A 15,914-nucleotide genomic window follows, 5' to 3' on the forward strand; every position below is an offset into this window, starting at 1 on the left:
GCCAATGGGAGCTGTGGAGCCAGTGCTTGGAGCGGGGGCAGCGCTTGGAACTTCCCTGATCACCCCTGCTCCTAGGGGCCGCAGGGACATGCCGGTCACTTCCAGGAGCTGCATGGAGCTGACTGGAGTTTTAATGACCTGGCAACCCCAGCTTCCCCCTGCAGTGGGGCGAGATGGTGCTCGCGGCTCCAGCCCTGGGTGCAGCGCCGAGGTCCAGGGAGACTTGCCATGGGCCGGATGAAGTGAAACGGGTTGTAGGTTTCCCCACCCCTGGTATAGCGGAAAGAAGGTAATTCAGCTTCCATCCTGTTTAATCCTCAATGCCTCTGTTAATACTGCTAATAGAGTCAACAATTAATGCTATTTATAATGGTGGTTATTTATTGTTGTTGTTATTGCCCATCTGTTAGACGCTGGGACTACTGTGCCGCTTGATATACACCACTGAGCTGTTTGAAGATATGAATTTCTAGTCCCTATCACTCTGTGCTGGCTTCAAGTGTTTGAATTCCCCTAATTTTAGGTGTCTTAAAATTAAAGGACTCCATATTTCAGGAACAAACCATTGTGGATTAATAATAATAATTAATAATATTAATTATTTATTGTAATAAAAAGACAGCCTTTTTTAACCAATCCATTTAATAATGTCACTTTCTGTTAGTGTTTTAGCCTGTTAAAATACATTTTGTATAGCTTTAGTGGAGAAAATTAAGTCACTAAAACATGGCCGAAAAGAAAAGGCAAAAGCTGCATTTCACCTGGCACAGCATAGGCCCACCCTGGAACAGCAAGAGATTGTGAGTCTCAGGCCTGGACTACACTACAGAGTAAGGTCGATGGAAGCCACCTTGAGTTGACCTGTTAATGTATTCGTCTACACTACTGGTCCTTTACGCTGACCCAAGTCACCTCTAATGTTGACTTCTGTACTCCATCTCTGCGAGAGGTGTAGCACTTAATTCGATTTTCATGGGTCGACAGCGAGGTAGTGCAGATGCAGCGTTGTGTAATTTGACTTAATTGGCCTCCTGTTGGTGTCCCACAATGTTCATCTGTGATCACTCTGGAGATCGTTCTCAATTCAGCTGCACTGCAGCCAGGTATGTAGGAAACAGCACCTCCCCTGCTAAAGCCCCGGGAACTTTTGAATTCCCATTTCCTGTTTGATTAGCATTGGGAGCATGCCAGCACAGCTGATCATGGAGATTCCATGCCCCAAACGTGCTCCAGCCTGGTCTGCACAGGAGGTGGTGGATCTTATTGTTGTGTGGGAGAAGATTCTATACAGGCAGAGCTCTGATCCAGCAGAAGAAACGCTGACATCTATGCCAAGATTGCATTGGGTCATGGGGGAGAAGGGCTGCACGAGGGACACAGAGCAGTACCATGTGAAAATAGAAGAACTTTGCCAAGTGTACCAGAAGGCAAGAGAGGCAAACAGTCGTTCTGGTTCTGACCCCCACAAGTGCCAGTTCTACAAAGAGCTGCATGTGATTCTTGAGGGTGACCCTACCAGTACTACCAAAAGCAACGTGGACACCTCTCAGATATGTGAGTCTAGGGACAAGAAGGAGGACAATATGGTGGATGAGGAAAAGGAGGAGGAGAATGGGAGACAGGCAAGCGGTGGATCCATTCTCCCCGAGAGCCAGGAAATATTTTTAACCTTGGAGCCCTGTGGGTCGCAGGATATCATGGTAGCTGACTGTGATGCTGGGGAAGACACCTCTGGTGAGTATAAAGTTCCAATCAAATTCCAGTTAAACTTTAACGGGCGCACACATTCAGTTTTATTGCAAGTTTACTATGAAGAAAAAGCGAGGTGCAGTAGGTCTCTACTTCCAAGAGGCCACTCCAGCTACGCAGAGGGTGGCCTGTGGAAAAGACTGTTTATGTAGACTGGGATAGCCCGGGAATCCTCCAGGGAGATCTCTAGAAAACTTTCATGGAGGTACTCTGCAATCCTTTGCAGAAGGTTTCTGGGGCGGAGAGCCTTATTTCTTCCACCATGGTAGGACACTTTCCCATGCAACTCCTGGATTCATTCTGCTGGCATCATTGCAGTACACAGCATAGCAGCATAAGGACCAAGTCTATACACAGACCTTGCAGCATCTCCTTCCTTTCCGCATCTGTTATCCTCAGGAGATGATATCATATAGGGTTGCCTAGAGGAAACAGTGGAAGTTTTCATTAAAAGTGCTCGTACAACAAACAATAGAGCATGTAGACCCCCCGCTCCCTCACCACCAAATTCTGCCACTAATGTGTCTTTAATGTGCTTGGCATGTAGTTCAGGTGGCTGATACAGGACTGGGGTGGGCTTCCTTTGTTTTTCTCCCACCCTTTTGGAGGTACCCCATGTGAAATTCCAGAATTTGGGAGTGAAAAACGCTCCCCCCCAATTCTTAAACAACAGCACAGCATTATTGCCTCATATTTGGCTGCTCAAAGAGAGCTACCTACCCATCTACCTCCATGCCTCACCCCAGCAGAAACTATTCTCCCTTTGCCTCACAGACATTATGGAGCTCACAGCAGGCAGCTATAACCATGGGGATGTTTTCTTCACTAAGGTCCAACCTTGTTAGTAAACTTCTCCAGTGCCCGTTTAAATGGCCAAAGGCACATTCAACCATCATTCTGCACTTTTTCTGTCTGTAGTTGAACCGTTCCTTACTGCTGTCCAGATGGCCGGAGTACAGCTTCATGAGCCATGGGAGCAAGGGGTAGGCTGGGTCCCCCAGGATTACGATTGGCATCTCAACATCATCAGTGTTCATTTTGCAGTCTGGAAAGAAAGTTCCTGCTTGCAGCTTTCTGGAGTTCCTAAAGACTGGAGTTCCTAAAGATGCGTGGGCCATGCACCTTTTCCGACCATCCCATATTGATGTCGGTGAAAGGCCTCCTGTGACCCACCAGCGCTTGCAACACCATTGAAAAGTATCACTTTCAGTTTATGTACTCTTTGGCAGGGTGGTCTGGTGCCAAGATGTGGTTATCTGTTCCCCAGCGCAGTTAGGGAACCCCATCGTGGTAAAACCATCCAGTACGTCCTGCACATTTCCCAGACTCACTACCTTTCATAGCAGAAGTTGATTAATGGCCCTGAACACTTGGAGCACAGCAGCTCCCACTGTTGATCTACCTCAGTGATGGGCAACCTACGGTCTGGCAGGCCGCAAGACAGCGTTCTCCCAGTGGCCGCGGTTCGCTGTTCCACGCCAATGGGAGCTGTGGGAAGTGGCGGTCAGCACGTCCCTGCGGCCCACGCTGCTTCCCACAGCTCCCATTGCCTGGGAACGGTGAACCGTGGCCACTGGGAGCTGCAGGCGGCCATGCCTGTGGATGGTCAATTTAAACACTGTCTCACAGCCTGCCAGCAGATTACCCTGACGGGCTGAGTGTGGCCCGCAGGCTGCAGGTTGCCCACCACTGATTTACGTACTGCAAATTGATTCCCCACTGACCAGTAACTGTCATAATAATCAAAAAGTGACATCATAATCAAAAAGGCTGACAAAGGAGGTGCTGTCGTCATCATGAATAGGTCGGAATATGAACAAGAGGCTGCTAGGTAGCTCTCCAACACCACTTTCTACAAGCCATTACACTATGATCCCACTGAGGGTTACCAAAAGAAACTACACCATCTGCTCAAGAAACTCCCTGAAAAAGCATAGGAACAAATCCGCACAGACACACCCCTAGAACCCCGACCAGGGGTATTCTATCTGCTACCCAAGATCCATAAACCTGGAAATCCTGGACGCCCCATCATCTCAGGCATTGGCACCCTGACAGCAGGATTGTCTGGCTATGTAGACTCCCTCCTCAGGCCCTACTCTACCAGCACTCCCAGCTACCTTCGAGACACCACTGACTTCCTGAGGAAACTACAGTCCATCGGTGATTTTCCTGAAAACACCATCCTGGCCACTATGGATGTAGAAGCCCTCTACACCAACATTCCACACACAGATGGACTACAAGCCGTCAGGAACAGTATCCCCGATAATGTCACGGCAAACCTGGTGGCTGAACTTTGTGACTTTGTTCTCACCCATAACTATTTCACATTTGGGGACAATGTATACCTTCAAATCAGCGGCACTGCTATGGGTACCCGCATGGCCCCACAGTATGCCAACATTTTTATGGCTGACTTAGAACAATGCTTCCTCAGCTCTCATCCCTTAATGCCCCTACTCTACTTGTGCTATATTGATGACATCTTCATCATCTGGACCCATGGAAAAGAAGCCCTTGAGGAATTCCACCATGATTTCAACAATTTCCATCCCACCATCAACCTCAGCCTGGACCAGTCCACACAAGAGAGCCACTTCCTGGACACTACGGTGCTAATAAGTGATGGTCACATAAACACCACCCTATACCGGAAACCTACTGACCGCAATTCCTACCTACATGCCTCCGGCTTTCACCCAGACCACACCACACGATCCATCGTCCACAGCCAAGCTCTACAATACAACTGCATTTGCTCCAACCCGTCAGACAAAGACAAACACCTACAAGATCTCTATCAAGCATTCTTACAATTACAGTACCCACCTGCTGAAGTGAAGAAACAGATTGACAGAGCCAGAAGAGTACCCAGAAGTCACCTACTACAGGACAGGCCCAACAAAGAAAATAGCAGAATGCCACTAGCCATCACCTTCAGCCCCCAACTAAAACTTCTCCAACGCATCATCAAGGATCTACAACCTATCCTGAAGGATGACCCATCACTCTCACAAATCTTGGGAGACAGGCCAGTCCTTGCCTACAGACAGCCCCTCAACCTGAAGCAAATACTCACCAGCAACCACACACCAAACAACAGAACCACTAACCCAGGAACCTATCCTTGCAACAAAGCCCGTTGCCAACTGTGTCCACATATCTATTCAGAGGACACCATCATAGGGCCTAATCACATCGGCCACACTATCAGAGGCTCGTTCACCTGCACATCTACCAATGTGATATATTCCATCATGTGCCAGCAATGCCTCTCTGCCATGTACATTGGTCAAACTGGACAGTCTTGATGCAAAAGAATAAATGGACACAAATCAGACGTCAAGAATTATAACATTCATAAACCAGTCGGAGAACACTTCAATCTCTCTGGTCACTCGATTACAGACCTAAAAGTCGCAATATTACAACAAAAAGACTTCAAAAACAGACTCCAACGAGAGACTGCTGAACTGGAATTAATTTTCAAACTGGATACAATTAACTTAGGCTTGAATAGAGACTGGGAGTGGATGGGTCATTACACAAAGTAAAACTATTTCCCCATGTTTATTCCCCCCCCCCCCACACACTGTTCCTCAGATGTTCTTGTTAACTGCTGGAAGTGGCCCACCTTGATTATCACTACAAAAGGTTTCCCCCCCCCACTCTCCTGCCGGTAATAGCTCATCTTAAGTGATCACTCTCCTTACAGTGTGTATGATAACACCTATTTTTTCATGTTCTCTGTGTATATAAATCTCCTCACTGTATTTTCCACAGTATGCATCCGATGAAGTGAGCTGTAGCTCACGAAAGCTTATGCTCAAATAAATTGGTTAGTCTCTAAGGTGCCACAAGTCCTCCTTTTCTTTTTGCGAATACAGACGAACACGGCTGCTACTCTGACACCTGTCTGGTGTTACAAGCTTCCAGACAGCGATCGCCACTTGCTTCTCCACTGTCAGAGCAGCTCTCATTTTTGTGTTGCTGAACTGCAGGGCAGGGGAAAATTCTGCACAAAGTTCCTGGAAAGTGGTCTTAGGCATTCAAAAGTTCTGCAGCCACTGCTCGTCATCCCATACCTGCAAAATGATGCAGTCCCACCAGTCAGAGCTTTTGTTTCATGGGACCAGAAATGGCGCTCAACCATGTGCAGCTGCTCTGAGACTGCCAGCAGCAACTGTGAATAGTTTTTTTCAATGGTTTGCAGCAGGGCTGCTTGCAGGACATTGCGCAGCGGCCCCTATCTTGGCTCTGGAAATACTGCAGGAGAAGGTGCGAGGTGTTTGAGATGCTCCCAGCAAGAGTGCACAACTGAGCAGGCTCCATGCTTCTTCAGCTATGGCGTACACGTGGTGGTTTCAAAATAAGGCATGAAAACCACTGGGATGTTTGCCATTGATCTGAGGGAGGGAGGGCAGTGCATCATGGGAGGCCAATGCAATGTTCCCATTCTCCCCTGCGACAATGTTTTGGTCCCACGAAGCATTGGACCAACTTCCCAAAACACACTGCAGCAAGTTGCACTTTGGGATAGCTACCCATGATGCACTGCTTTGTGCATCAATGCCAGCACTGCTAGGGAGGACGCACTCCACTGACACAACGAGCATGGTGTAGTCACGCACAATCGACTTAATTAATTCGGAGGCTTGAGGTCAAATTACATAAAGTCGATTTTATTTTGTAGTGTAGACATGCCCTCAGTCTCCCTCTCTGGCTGCTGCCAGGTGCATCACGAAATGTCTTACCTCTCTTACTCTGGTCTAGTTCACAGACTGGCGAACTGACCCATAATAAACAGAAAAAGAGAGAGGCTAACTTAAGGACTTCACACTCAGATTTTTTTCAACTTTAAGAGCCATTATCAAAATATTTTCAAATGTTTGTTTTTCTAAAATTTCTGCATTCATTTCTGTTCTTTGGAAAGTTCTGGGTGAGCTATGTGGATAATGGATCTCCTGTTTGCTAACAATTCTGAAAAAGTAGGAAGAATAATTGCTTTAGGTCAAACAAAATGGTTTGTTTAGATTTTGACCGTTTTAAAATGCTCATGATTGTTTTTTAATAAAATTATAAGAAATTGGGAAAAGTTTTTTTTTTAATTGAAAAATTTAAATGTTTCATTTTGAACATGTGGCAGCAAAAAGGTTTGGTTTTTTTAATTGTCTTTGTTTTTTTAACTGCACCAATGTGGCAAAACCAACACAAATTAGTTACTGAATCTGAATTTTTTTGCTGGAAAAAAATTACAGACAATTTTGTTTTGCCCACCTCTTATCCTTATTGAACTCAATGGGAGTTTTGTCATTGACTTCAGTGCGGCCAGTATTTCACACCTGGTATGTAACAGCAAAAATTTCAGAACATCTCTGTGCTATATTTGTGGCATCAACATTTAGAGCAGATTCTTCCCCTTGTTTTTAATTTGGTTTGGTGGGGGGTTAGATTTTTCTTTTGTCCAAAAATGGTTTTTTTTATCAAAAAGAACCAAAACTATTTTGTGAAAAATTGAGTCTTTTAAAATATCTTTTAAAAGATATTTATGGACATGGTCATTGAATTCTTTCATTTACTGAAAACCCAGTAAACTTTAAAATTTGATAATATTTTCAATACATTTTTGAAAAAGATATAGAAAAAATTAGAAATTTCAAAAAAGAACCACAAAAAATGGGTGAGTTTCAAAGACTGAGAAACTAAAACAACTTCTGAACTGGTATGGATATTAGAACATCTCCTTTTGAAGTAACATGGAACAATGTTTTCTGAGGTACACTTGGGTCATTCTTGCATATTCTGGTTTGCAAATGGCTGAATGGAGGAACATAGTATGAAAAATATTAATGTTCATCTCTGATGTCAATAAACAAAACAAACTAGGTTCTTATCGTATTTACACTGGCATCAATCTGGAATAATTCCCATTGACATCAGTTAAATTACTCTGGATTTGTATGGAGTAAAAGATCAGAGTCTGGCCCAGGAGCTATATAAAAGAAGCAATATATCAAAGCCATCCAACTGAGAAGATTTAAAAACTCCATTTGTGCTGTGTCAGTATGGATCATAATTGGAGGACAATATTTTTTAAATTCTCCCATCCTCTAGATTTCTCCCTTTGCTTCCATATCATCCTTCTGTCTAGTGGCCCAATTTAAAGAGGGATCCATAACAACTAACTCATCCTATTTCTTCATGTGCTCCATGAAGTGTGTTTCAAATTTTGAAACGCACTTCATGGATCACTCAGTAGTTGATAAAAAATTAGTAATAATGAGCCCAATTCAGTTACCATGGCCGCTGCTGATTTTTCTGATGCCTGACTTTGTGTTGTAGGAAGGAATCCTGATGCTAAGTCCTTTCACCTGCCTGCTTGAAATTGATTTCATTTAAAAATTAAAGCATTGGGTACTGCCTCTAGACTGTGTTATCACAAATAATGGCTAAGTTTTTAGTTATCAAAAGTGAGTGAAATCCTAGAAGTAAAAAAATTGGAAAAAATTACCTCCGTCTGAAAGACTGGGAGATTTTTTGGGAATTGTTTTTTATTTGTTTGTTTTGAAGATGATTTGTCTTGGAATAAGCTGGATCTCAAATGTCCAGTAGTAGAATATGCCTATAACCTTTCCCCCCCCACCTTGTCATTGCAGGTTATTCCTCGAAATGTAGATTGAAATTCCACCAGAGGCAATATATCTAATGTAGTTGCTTAGTGAACCAAGAGATTTATTTAAGAACTTGGTGCACTGCAAGGTCAACTTCTCAGTACAGCTTTAAACTCAGGGCCTGATGGAGAGTGCCTCAGAAAAATATAAGAAAAATGATTTAAAAGACAGCACAATTCCTTATACAAGAATGGCCAAACTGGGTCAGACCAATTGTCCATCTAGCCCAGTATCCTGTCTTCTGACAGTGGCCAGTGCCTGAATCTTCCGAGAGAATGAACAGAACAGGGTAATTATCAAGTGATCCATCTGCTATTGTCCAGTCCCAGCTGTTGGCAGACAGAGGTTTAGGGCACTCAGAACCTCAGGTTGCCTCCCTGACCATCTTGGCTAATAGCCATTGATAGATCTATCGTCCCTGAACTTAATTCTTTTTTTAACCCAAGTATACTTTTACCCTTCACAACATCCCATGACAATGAGTTGCACAGGTTGACTGTGTATTGTGTAAAGAAGTACTTCCTTATGTTTGTTTTAAACCTGCTGCTTATTAATTTCATTGGGTGACCCCTAGTTCTTATGTTATGTGACGGGTAAATAGCACTTCCTTATTCACTTTCTCCACATCATTTATTATTTTATAGACCTCTATCATATCCTCCTAAGTCACCTCTTTTCTAAGACGAACTGTCTCTCCTCATTTGGAAGTTTTTTTAATCTCTCCTCATTTGGAAGCTGTACCATACCCCTAGTCATTTTTGTTGCCCTTCTATGTACTTTTTCGAGTTCTAATATATCTTTTTTTAGCTGGAGAGACCAGAACTGCATGCAGTATTCAAGGTGAATGCATACCAGGGATTAATATAGTGGCATTATCTGATATTTTTGTTTTTATTTTCGCTTTCCTAATGGTTCCTTATTGTTTTATTTTCTTTTCTAGATGGCTCTGATCATCTGTAGTATCTGAGAATCTCACAGACATTAATAAATTTGTCCTCCCAACACCTTTATGAGAAATGGGAGTATTATTAATCCCCACTTTTACAACTGCAGGATCTTAGTGACTTGACCAAAGTCATGTAGACAGTCTGTGGCAGAACCAGGAAATGAACCCAATCTACTGAATTCCAATTTGGTGCCTTATCCACAAGACCAGATCTGTTCTGTAGCTTTCTTTTAGACCAGGGATCGGCAACCTTTGGAACGTGGCCCAGCAGGAAAAGCTGCTGGCAGGCTGGGATGGTTTGTTTACCTGCAGTGTCCTCAGGTTCGGCCGATCGCAGCTCCCACTGGCTGCGGTTCGCCGTTCCAGGCCAATGGGGGCTGTGGGAAGCAGCATGGGCCGAGGGATGTGCTGGCTGCTGCTTCCCGCAGCCCCCATTGGCCTGGAACGGCGAACCACGGCCAGTGGGAGCTGCGATCGGCCGAACCTGAGGACACTGCAGGTAAACAAACTGTCCCGGCCCGCCAGCGGATTTCCTTGATGGGCCACGTGCCAAAGGTTGCTGATCCCTGTTTTAGACTGTAAACTCTTGGGAATGAGGACTATATTTTTGTGTCCTGTTAGTGCTCAACAAATACAATAAATACAATAAATGAGACATGCATATACAAATACACTCTTCCAGTCTTACCCCTCTTACTCTGGTCTAGATCACAGACTGGCGAACTGGCCCATAATAAACAGAAAAAGAGAGAGGCTAACTTAAGGATGTCACACTCAGATTTTTTCATGTTTAAGTGTGATTATCAAAATATTTTCAATTGTTTGTTTTTCTAAAAGAGACATGCATATACATGTACAGTCACACTCTTAGGTTTTCTCCTTTGTGCACTAATGTATGTTGATTAGTGCCTATCTGCGATGACTGAGAAAGATCAGTGCTGCCAGACCAAGTAAGGGAGAGTATGCAGCAGTTGCCACTGAGTTGCTGTATTTTTTAGTTAAAGGAACAACAGCGAAAAAAAGTATTTCTCCTTTTTATTGGAGCTTCTTTTCTTTACTAGCAGAGATTGAGCCAGTAAATCAGCAGGGAAGCTGGGATGGAAGAAACCTTAGCTGCTGTCCGGAGTATTCTTTAAAACAGAGAAGGAAATGGCTTTTAGTTGTTTGTTTTATTTTGTTTTGATTTAGCTGCACTAGGGCTTATCTTCCTTTACCAGTGTGGGTTATGCCATTAACCATCACTGAAGCAGGAAAATGTTATATAAATATTGCGTCCCCCACTCTCTTTCTTCTGGCATTCACCTTTTTCATGTGCAAACAGAGATCATATGAACAAGTCATGAGACAAGTCTTTAGCAAAGTTTTTTTATTTATTTGCTTGATTTATTTATTTAAAAAGAACTGAATAATGATGTTCTTTAACATGTCCTTTAATTACTGAACTGTGTCTCTGGACCACCGGAGACAGCAAATACAAAATGTATTTAATTAGCAAACAAACTGGTTTTACATCATGAAAGCAATTTATTTACAATAGCTTATTTAAATTCCACTATATCAGCAGAAGGTGTGTTGTACTTTAATGTTGTTGTTTCTGACCGCAGACAAATTGGCATATTTAAAATCAACTGTGGTAAGATTTTATTGATGAGAAATTAAGTGACACATTTAGAATGCTCACCTGCCAATTAGATAGATGCCCTTTGTGTGCAACTGTTTGAAGCCATATGTTGTTCTTGATAGAATGGTTTACGAAAGATCATACATAGTCTAAAAGTGTAAAGAGGAAACTGGAAATTAACTGACTGTAATTTATGCTTAATGATTAATTTGGAATACAATGATTCAACTGCATCATAAATGAACAGAGCAATCAGTGATCTGGTCAGAAATCATTTAAGACATTTAAAGGATTTGTAAAAACCTATTGGACCTTGTGTAAAGAGAAAGTAGTCGAAATGACACACTTTGCTCATGGTTCATATGCATATCTTTGCCGTGAGAGACATTGCAAAAGACATGTAGTGTACAGATCTCCACTGATATACACCATGCCATCTATTGATGGAAGAAGCAGTTGGATTGGTCCTTGAAGCTCTTGCAGTGCTAATCTACCAAGCAATGATATTCACGCTACTCATGAATATGCATCCCATTGTCTTTAAACATTATCACAAGCTCTCGCTATCATTTCATTGAGATAATAATGGTTAGCAATTAAAATACTAAAAAAAAAAAAAAGATTTTCAAGCTATAAATATTGTTTATGTACTAGTAGTCTAATTCTGTAATCCTTTTTAAAAATAGCCATTCAGGACTATCAAAATAATGTACTCTGAAACTAAAGTTACATACTTTTAAAATCTCTCTTCAAAATTAATTTAAACTTTTTCTAGCTTTTAGAATAGAAGTCATGTTTATAACTGTGCAAAAGTGACTTAAAGAGAATCTGTTAAGGATGTCAACTTTAAACTTTTTTGATGCAACTGTAGCTTTTTAAAAAAGTAGATTAGAAAAGATGAGTTTGAATGATAAGTGATTTTGATACTGTTTCCTTAAATTCCTAGGCCATGGAAAGTGTGACTGTGGGAAATGCAAATGTGATGAAGGCTGGTATGGTGATGCTTGTCAGTACCCAACTATTTGCAATCTTACACGGAAGAAGAGCAATGAAATGTGTAAGAATTCTCAAGATATTATCTGTTCTAATGCAGGTAAGAGATTTTCCTTAATGGTTAAAATTCTTTCTGTGTTACCTTGTATATCACGATGACATTTGACATGGTTTAATTAAAACTTCACAGAATATGGTTTTAAAGATTGATTAGTATACTTAAGGAGACATGCTAAACTTCTGTGAAATTCTATTCGTCAGCATATGTGTGTGTAATGGAAGTCAGATAACACAATGAAAATAAGTCAGCAGGCTGAGTCTTTCCTTTGAAATTGACATGGACTCCAGCTGTTCTGAATGACTTCTTCATCCAGAAAAATCAGTGGAAAAAAATGTAACCTAAACTGTAGTATGCAGATTGCTAGACACGATATGCAATGCTCGTTTAAACTTTTTAGAAGGATTTATGTGAAAATATTTTTATGACTTTTAAATTACCTGTAAAGTGTACTCAAAATGCTTTCTTTAGAATTCTGGCTCATCCATAACTATATTAAATTGATGAAGACTCCAGCTGTGCCAGATGTTTTACTCATCAAAAGGATGTGATAACAACATTAACACTGAGAGGGGGCTTAGATTTTTTTGTTTTGGTCAGATGCAAAGGGGGCATTTGCAAACATCCTTTCTGGAAATTTATACAGAAGCTTTGACATTGATTATTAAATATTACTGTCCCAAAACATTTGCCATGTCATTTTGGTTAGGGAACCTCCAGCCAAAACCCTTGTACGAGCTGTTGTAACTCTTTTTATCCTTTGTTTAAGTTTTATGATTCGTGCTAACCTCAGTGGGAATTACCAAGTAGATAAACAGGGGAAGATACAACTGTCTTGAAGGTCCAGCTGCACAGCCTTAAAATTTTGGTGGACATTTGCAGGCAATCTGAACTGAAATCAGATTCTGCTGATTAACATTCACAAATGTCTATGTGAATCTGGCAGTGGGAGGAGTTACCAAGTTCACACTTTTGCCCAACATTTCCAGTATTTTAATTTACATTGAAGCCCATACACGTATGTAGCTTTATACTTACAGGATAGTTCTCTTACTCATTGTGTCATCTTGGCACTAAACTAATGACTAAGCATTGTCATTCCTTTGCTGGAGATAGCATAGACTGCAAAAAGAACAGGAGTACTTGTGGCACCTTGGAGACTAACAAATTTATTAGAGCATAAACTTTCGTGGGCTACAGCTCACTTCATCGGATGCATAGAATGGAACATATAGTAAGAAGATATATATATATATATATATATATATATATATATATATATATATATATATATATATACAGATAAATTGGAAGTTGCCATACAAACTGTGAGAGGCTAATTAGTTTAGATGAGCTATTATCAGCAGGAGAAAAAAACTTTTGTAGTGATAATCAAGATGGCCCATTTAGACAGTTGACAAGAAGGTGTGAGGATACTTAACATGGGGAAATAGATTCAATGTGTAATGACCCAGCCACTCCCAGTCTCTATTCAAACCCAAGTTTATGGTATCGAGTTTGCATATTAATTCAAGCCCAGCATTTTCTCATTGGAGTCTGTTTTTGAAGATTTTCTGTTGCAAAATTGCCACCCTTAAATCTTTTACTGAGTGGCCAGAGAGGTTGAAGTGTTCTCCAACTGGTTTTTGAATGTTATGATTCCTGATGTCAGATTTGTGTCCATTTATTCTTTTGCATCAAGACTGTCCGGTTTGGCCAATGTACATGGCAGAGGGGCATTGCTGGCACATGATGGCATATATCACATTGGTAAATGTGCAGGTGAACGAGCCGCTGATGGCATGGCTGATGTGATTAAGTTCTATGATGGTGTCACTTGAATAAATATGTGGACAGAGTTGGCAACGGGCTTTGTTGCAAGGATATGTTCCTGGATTAGTGTTTTTGTTGTGTGGTTGCTGGAGACTGCAAAAAAAATAGATCGCAAAAGTACCAGGAATTATCTGAGTTGAATCTAATCCATTTTTGATATGATACTTGTTACTTGACTATAGGCAGGAGAGGAATTAAGGCAGGACTGGTTGGTGAAGACTCAATCAGCTGCTTTAGGGTAAGACTGAGAGCTCAATTATAAAAAGGGAGGCAGTTCATGTGGAGGCAAAGTTCTCATTAAAGACTAGGTTTTCTTGTAACCAGAGCTGGACTCTCTTTCCTTTTGCTTTTCCGTTTATACAAAAAACTTTAGTTTCCTCCACCTCCTTCAAGTGGTGCACCTTAAAACATGACAGTAAAACCCTGATTTGTGGAATTCTCTTTGGGAAAGGTATCTGGTTACTGGACCTAGGTTTGTTCTATAAAGTCAGTTTATATTTTGTCATGTTTTGGTATTCTCTTCAATGCAGTAGTGAAACACTCTCTGACAGCTTGTCAGATATTGAGATACTGATGGGCAAAGGGAAGTGTTGAACAATAGAGGATCATTATCAAGTCTTACACCAGAAATGAGCCATGATCTAATGTGTCACAGAGAGAGAGAGAGAGAGAGAGAAAGTACATAAACAAAGTAACTGAGTTACCACTTTGGACAAGAGAAGGACCACATCTTGGCATAAAGTTACATCCACACAGCTCCCTCTATGCTAAACATCATATAGACCCAGATTAGGGGACTGGAACACATGAGTTATGAGGAGAGGCTGAGGGAACTGGGGATGTTTAGTCTACGGAAGAGAACAATGAGGGGGGGATTTGATAGCTGCTTTCAACTACCTGAAAGGGGGTTCCAAAGAGGATGGCTCTAGACTGTTCTCAGTGGTAGCAGATGACAGAACAAGGAGTAATGGTCTCAAGTTGCAGTGGGAGAGATTTAGGTTGGATATTAGGAAAAACTTTTTCACTGGGAGGGTGGTGAAACACTGGAATGCGTTACCTAGGGAGGTGGTGGAATCTCCTTCCTTAGAAGTTTTTAAGGTCAGGCTTGACAAGGCCCTGGCTGGGATGATTTAATTGGGGATCGGTCCTGCTTTGAGCAGGGGGTTGGACTAGATGACCTCCTGAGGTCCCTTCCAACCCTGATATTCTATGATTCTACGATTATCAGAGGTGGCTCGAGCAATTGTGGAAACATAAAACATACACACGTGTTTAAATTAGACACACAAATAACTCACGTATATGTGTAAATGTTAAGCAGAGCGTTCTTCTGTGAGATGTTCCAAGATCTGCACTGCCTACCTGTTTCTTTCTGGGTGGAGTTTAACATACTGTTTTTGATAAAGATCTAAATGAGGATCTGGCTCTCAATATAAGACATTATCAGTTGTGATCAGCTGAAATGCATGCGCTGGAGCCCCTGCAGGTTAAAAGAGAGGATGCTGCTAGTAGCACTTTCTCCATGAGGGCCTCTTTCCTTTTGAATTCACTCTCCCGCATCTCTTGGCTGGAGATGGCCTGAGTCTGTTCATTTCTGGGATTCACTGAAAAGCCCAACTAGTTGAGCAGCCATTTGAGGTGGCTGAGATTGGAATGGTTTGGAATAGGTTGTGGGATTTGAAGCAGGAATGTTTTTGTTTTGTAATGTCTTTTGTTTACTGGCGATGATTAGTGTTGTGTGGGTTTGGCCACTGGGCTGCTACTATCATTTTGTTTAGTTAAGGACTATGTTTTTAAATTATTGTCAGATTGCCTAGCACCTGGAACAGGTATCTGATATATGTGTGACACTGAAGTAACAAGTAAATCATCATGTATTTATTGCAAGTACTTGCCCAGTTAGGCACCAGGTCTTTCAAACAGGGAGTTGGCCTTCATTGCTTTATTCTTAGACTCTAGGGTTCAGATCTGAAGCAGAAAGAAATATATATATATTTTTTCAAAAACACAAGCCTAGCATGATGATAGGAGCCCAACTGC

The 15,914-nt window shown here is 41.7% G+C and overlaps 1 protein-coding gene across 1 annotated transcript in view; it reads left to right on the plus strand.

The window, feature by feature from the left end:
• Positions 1–15,914, plus strand: part of ITGBL1 (integrin subunit beta like 1) — a 254,672-nt gene that overhangs the window by 102,075 nt on the left and 136,683 nt on the right. Inside the window, exon 4 of the mRNA XM_007066259.4 lies at positions 11,937–12,083. Within this exon, the coding sequence (XP_007066321.2) occupies positions 11,937–12,083 (147 nt within the window). The remainder of the gene's footprint in view (positions 1–11,936; positions 12,084–15,914) is intronic.

Source organism: Chelonia mydas, chromosome 1 (assembly GCF_015237465.2).
Source record: "Chelonia mydas isolate rCheMyd1 chromosome 1, rCheMyd1.pri.v2, whole genome shotgun sequence".
In the NCBI taxonomy this organism is placed as follows: Eukaryota; Metazoa; Chordata; order Testudines; family Cheloniidae; genus Chelonia; species Chelonia mydas.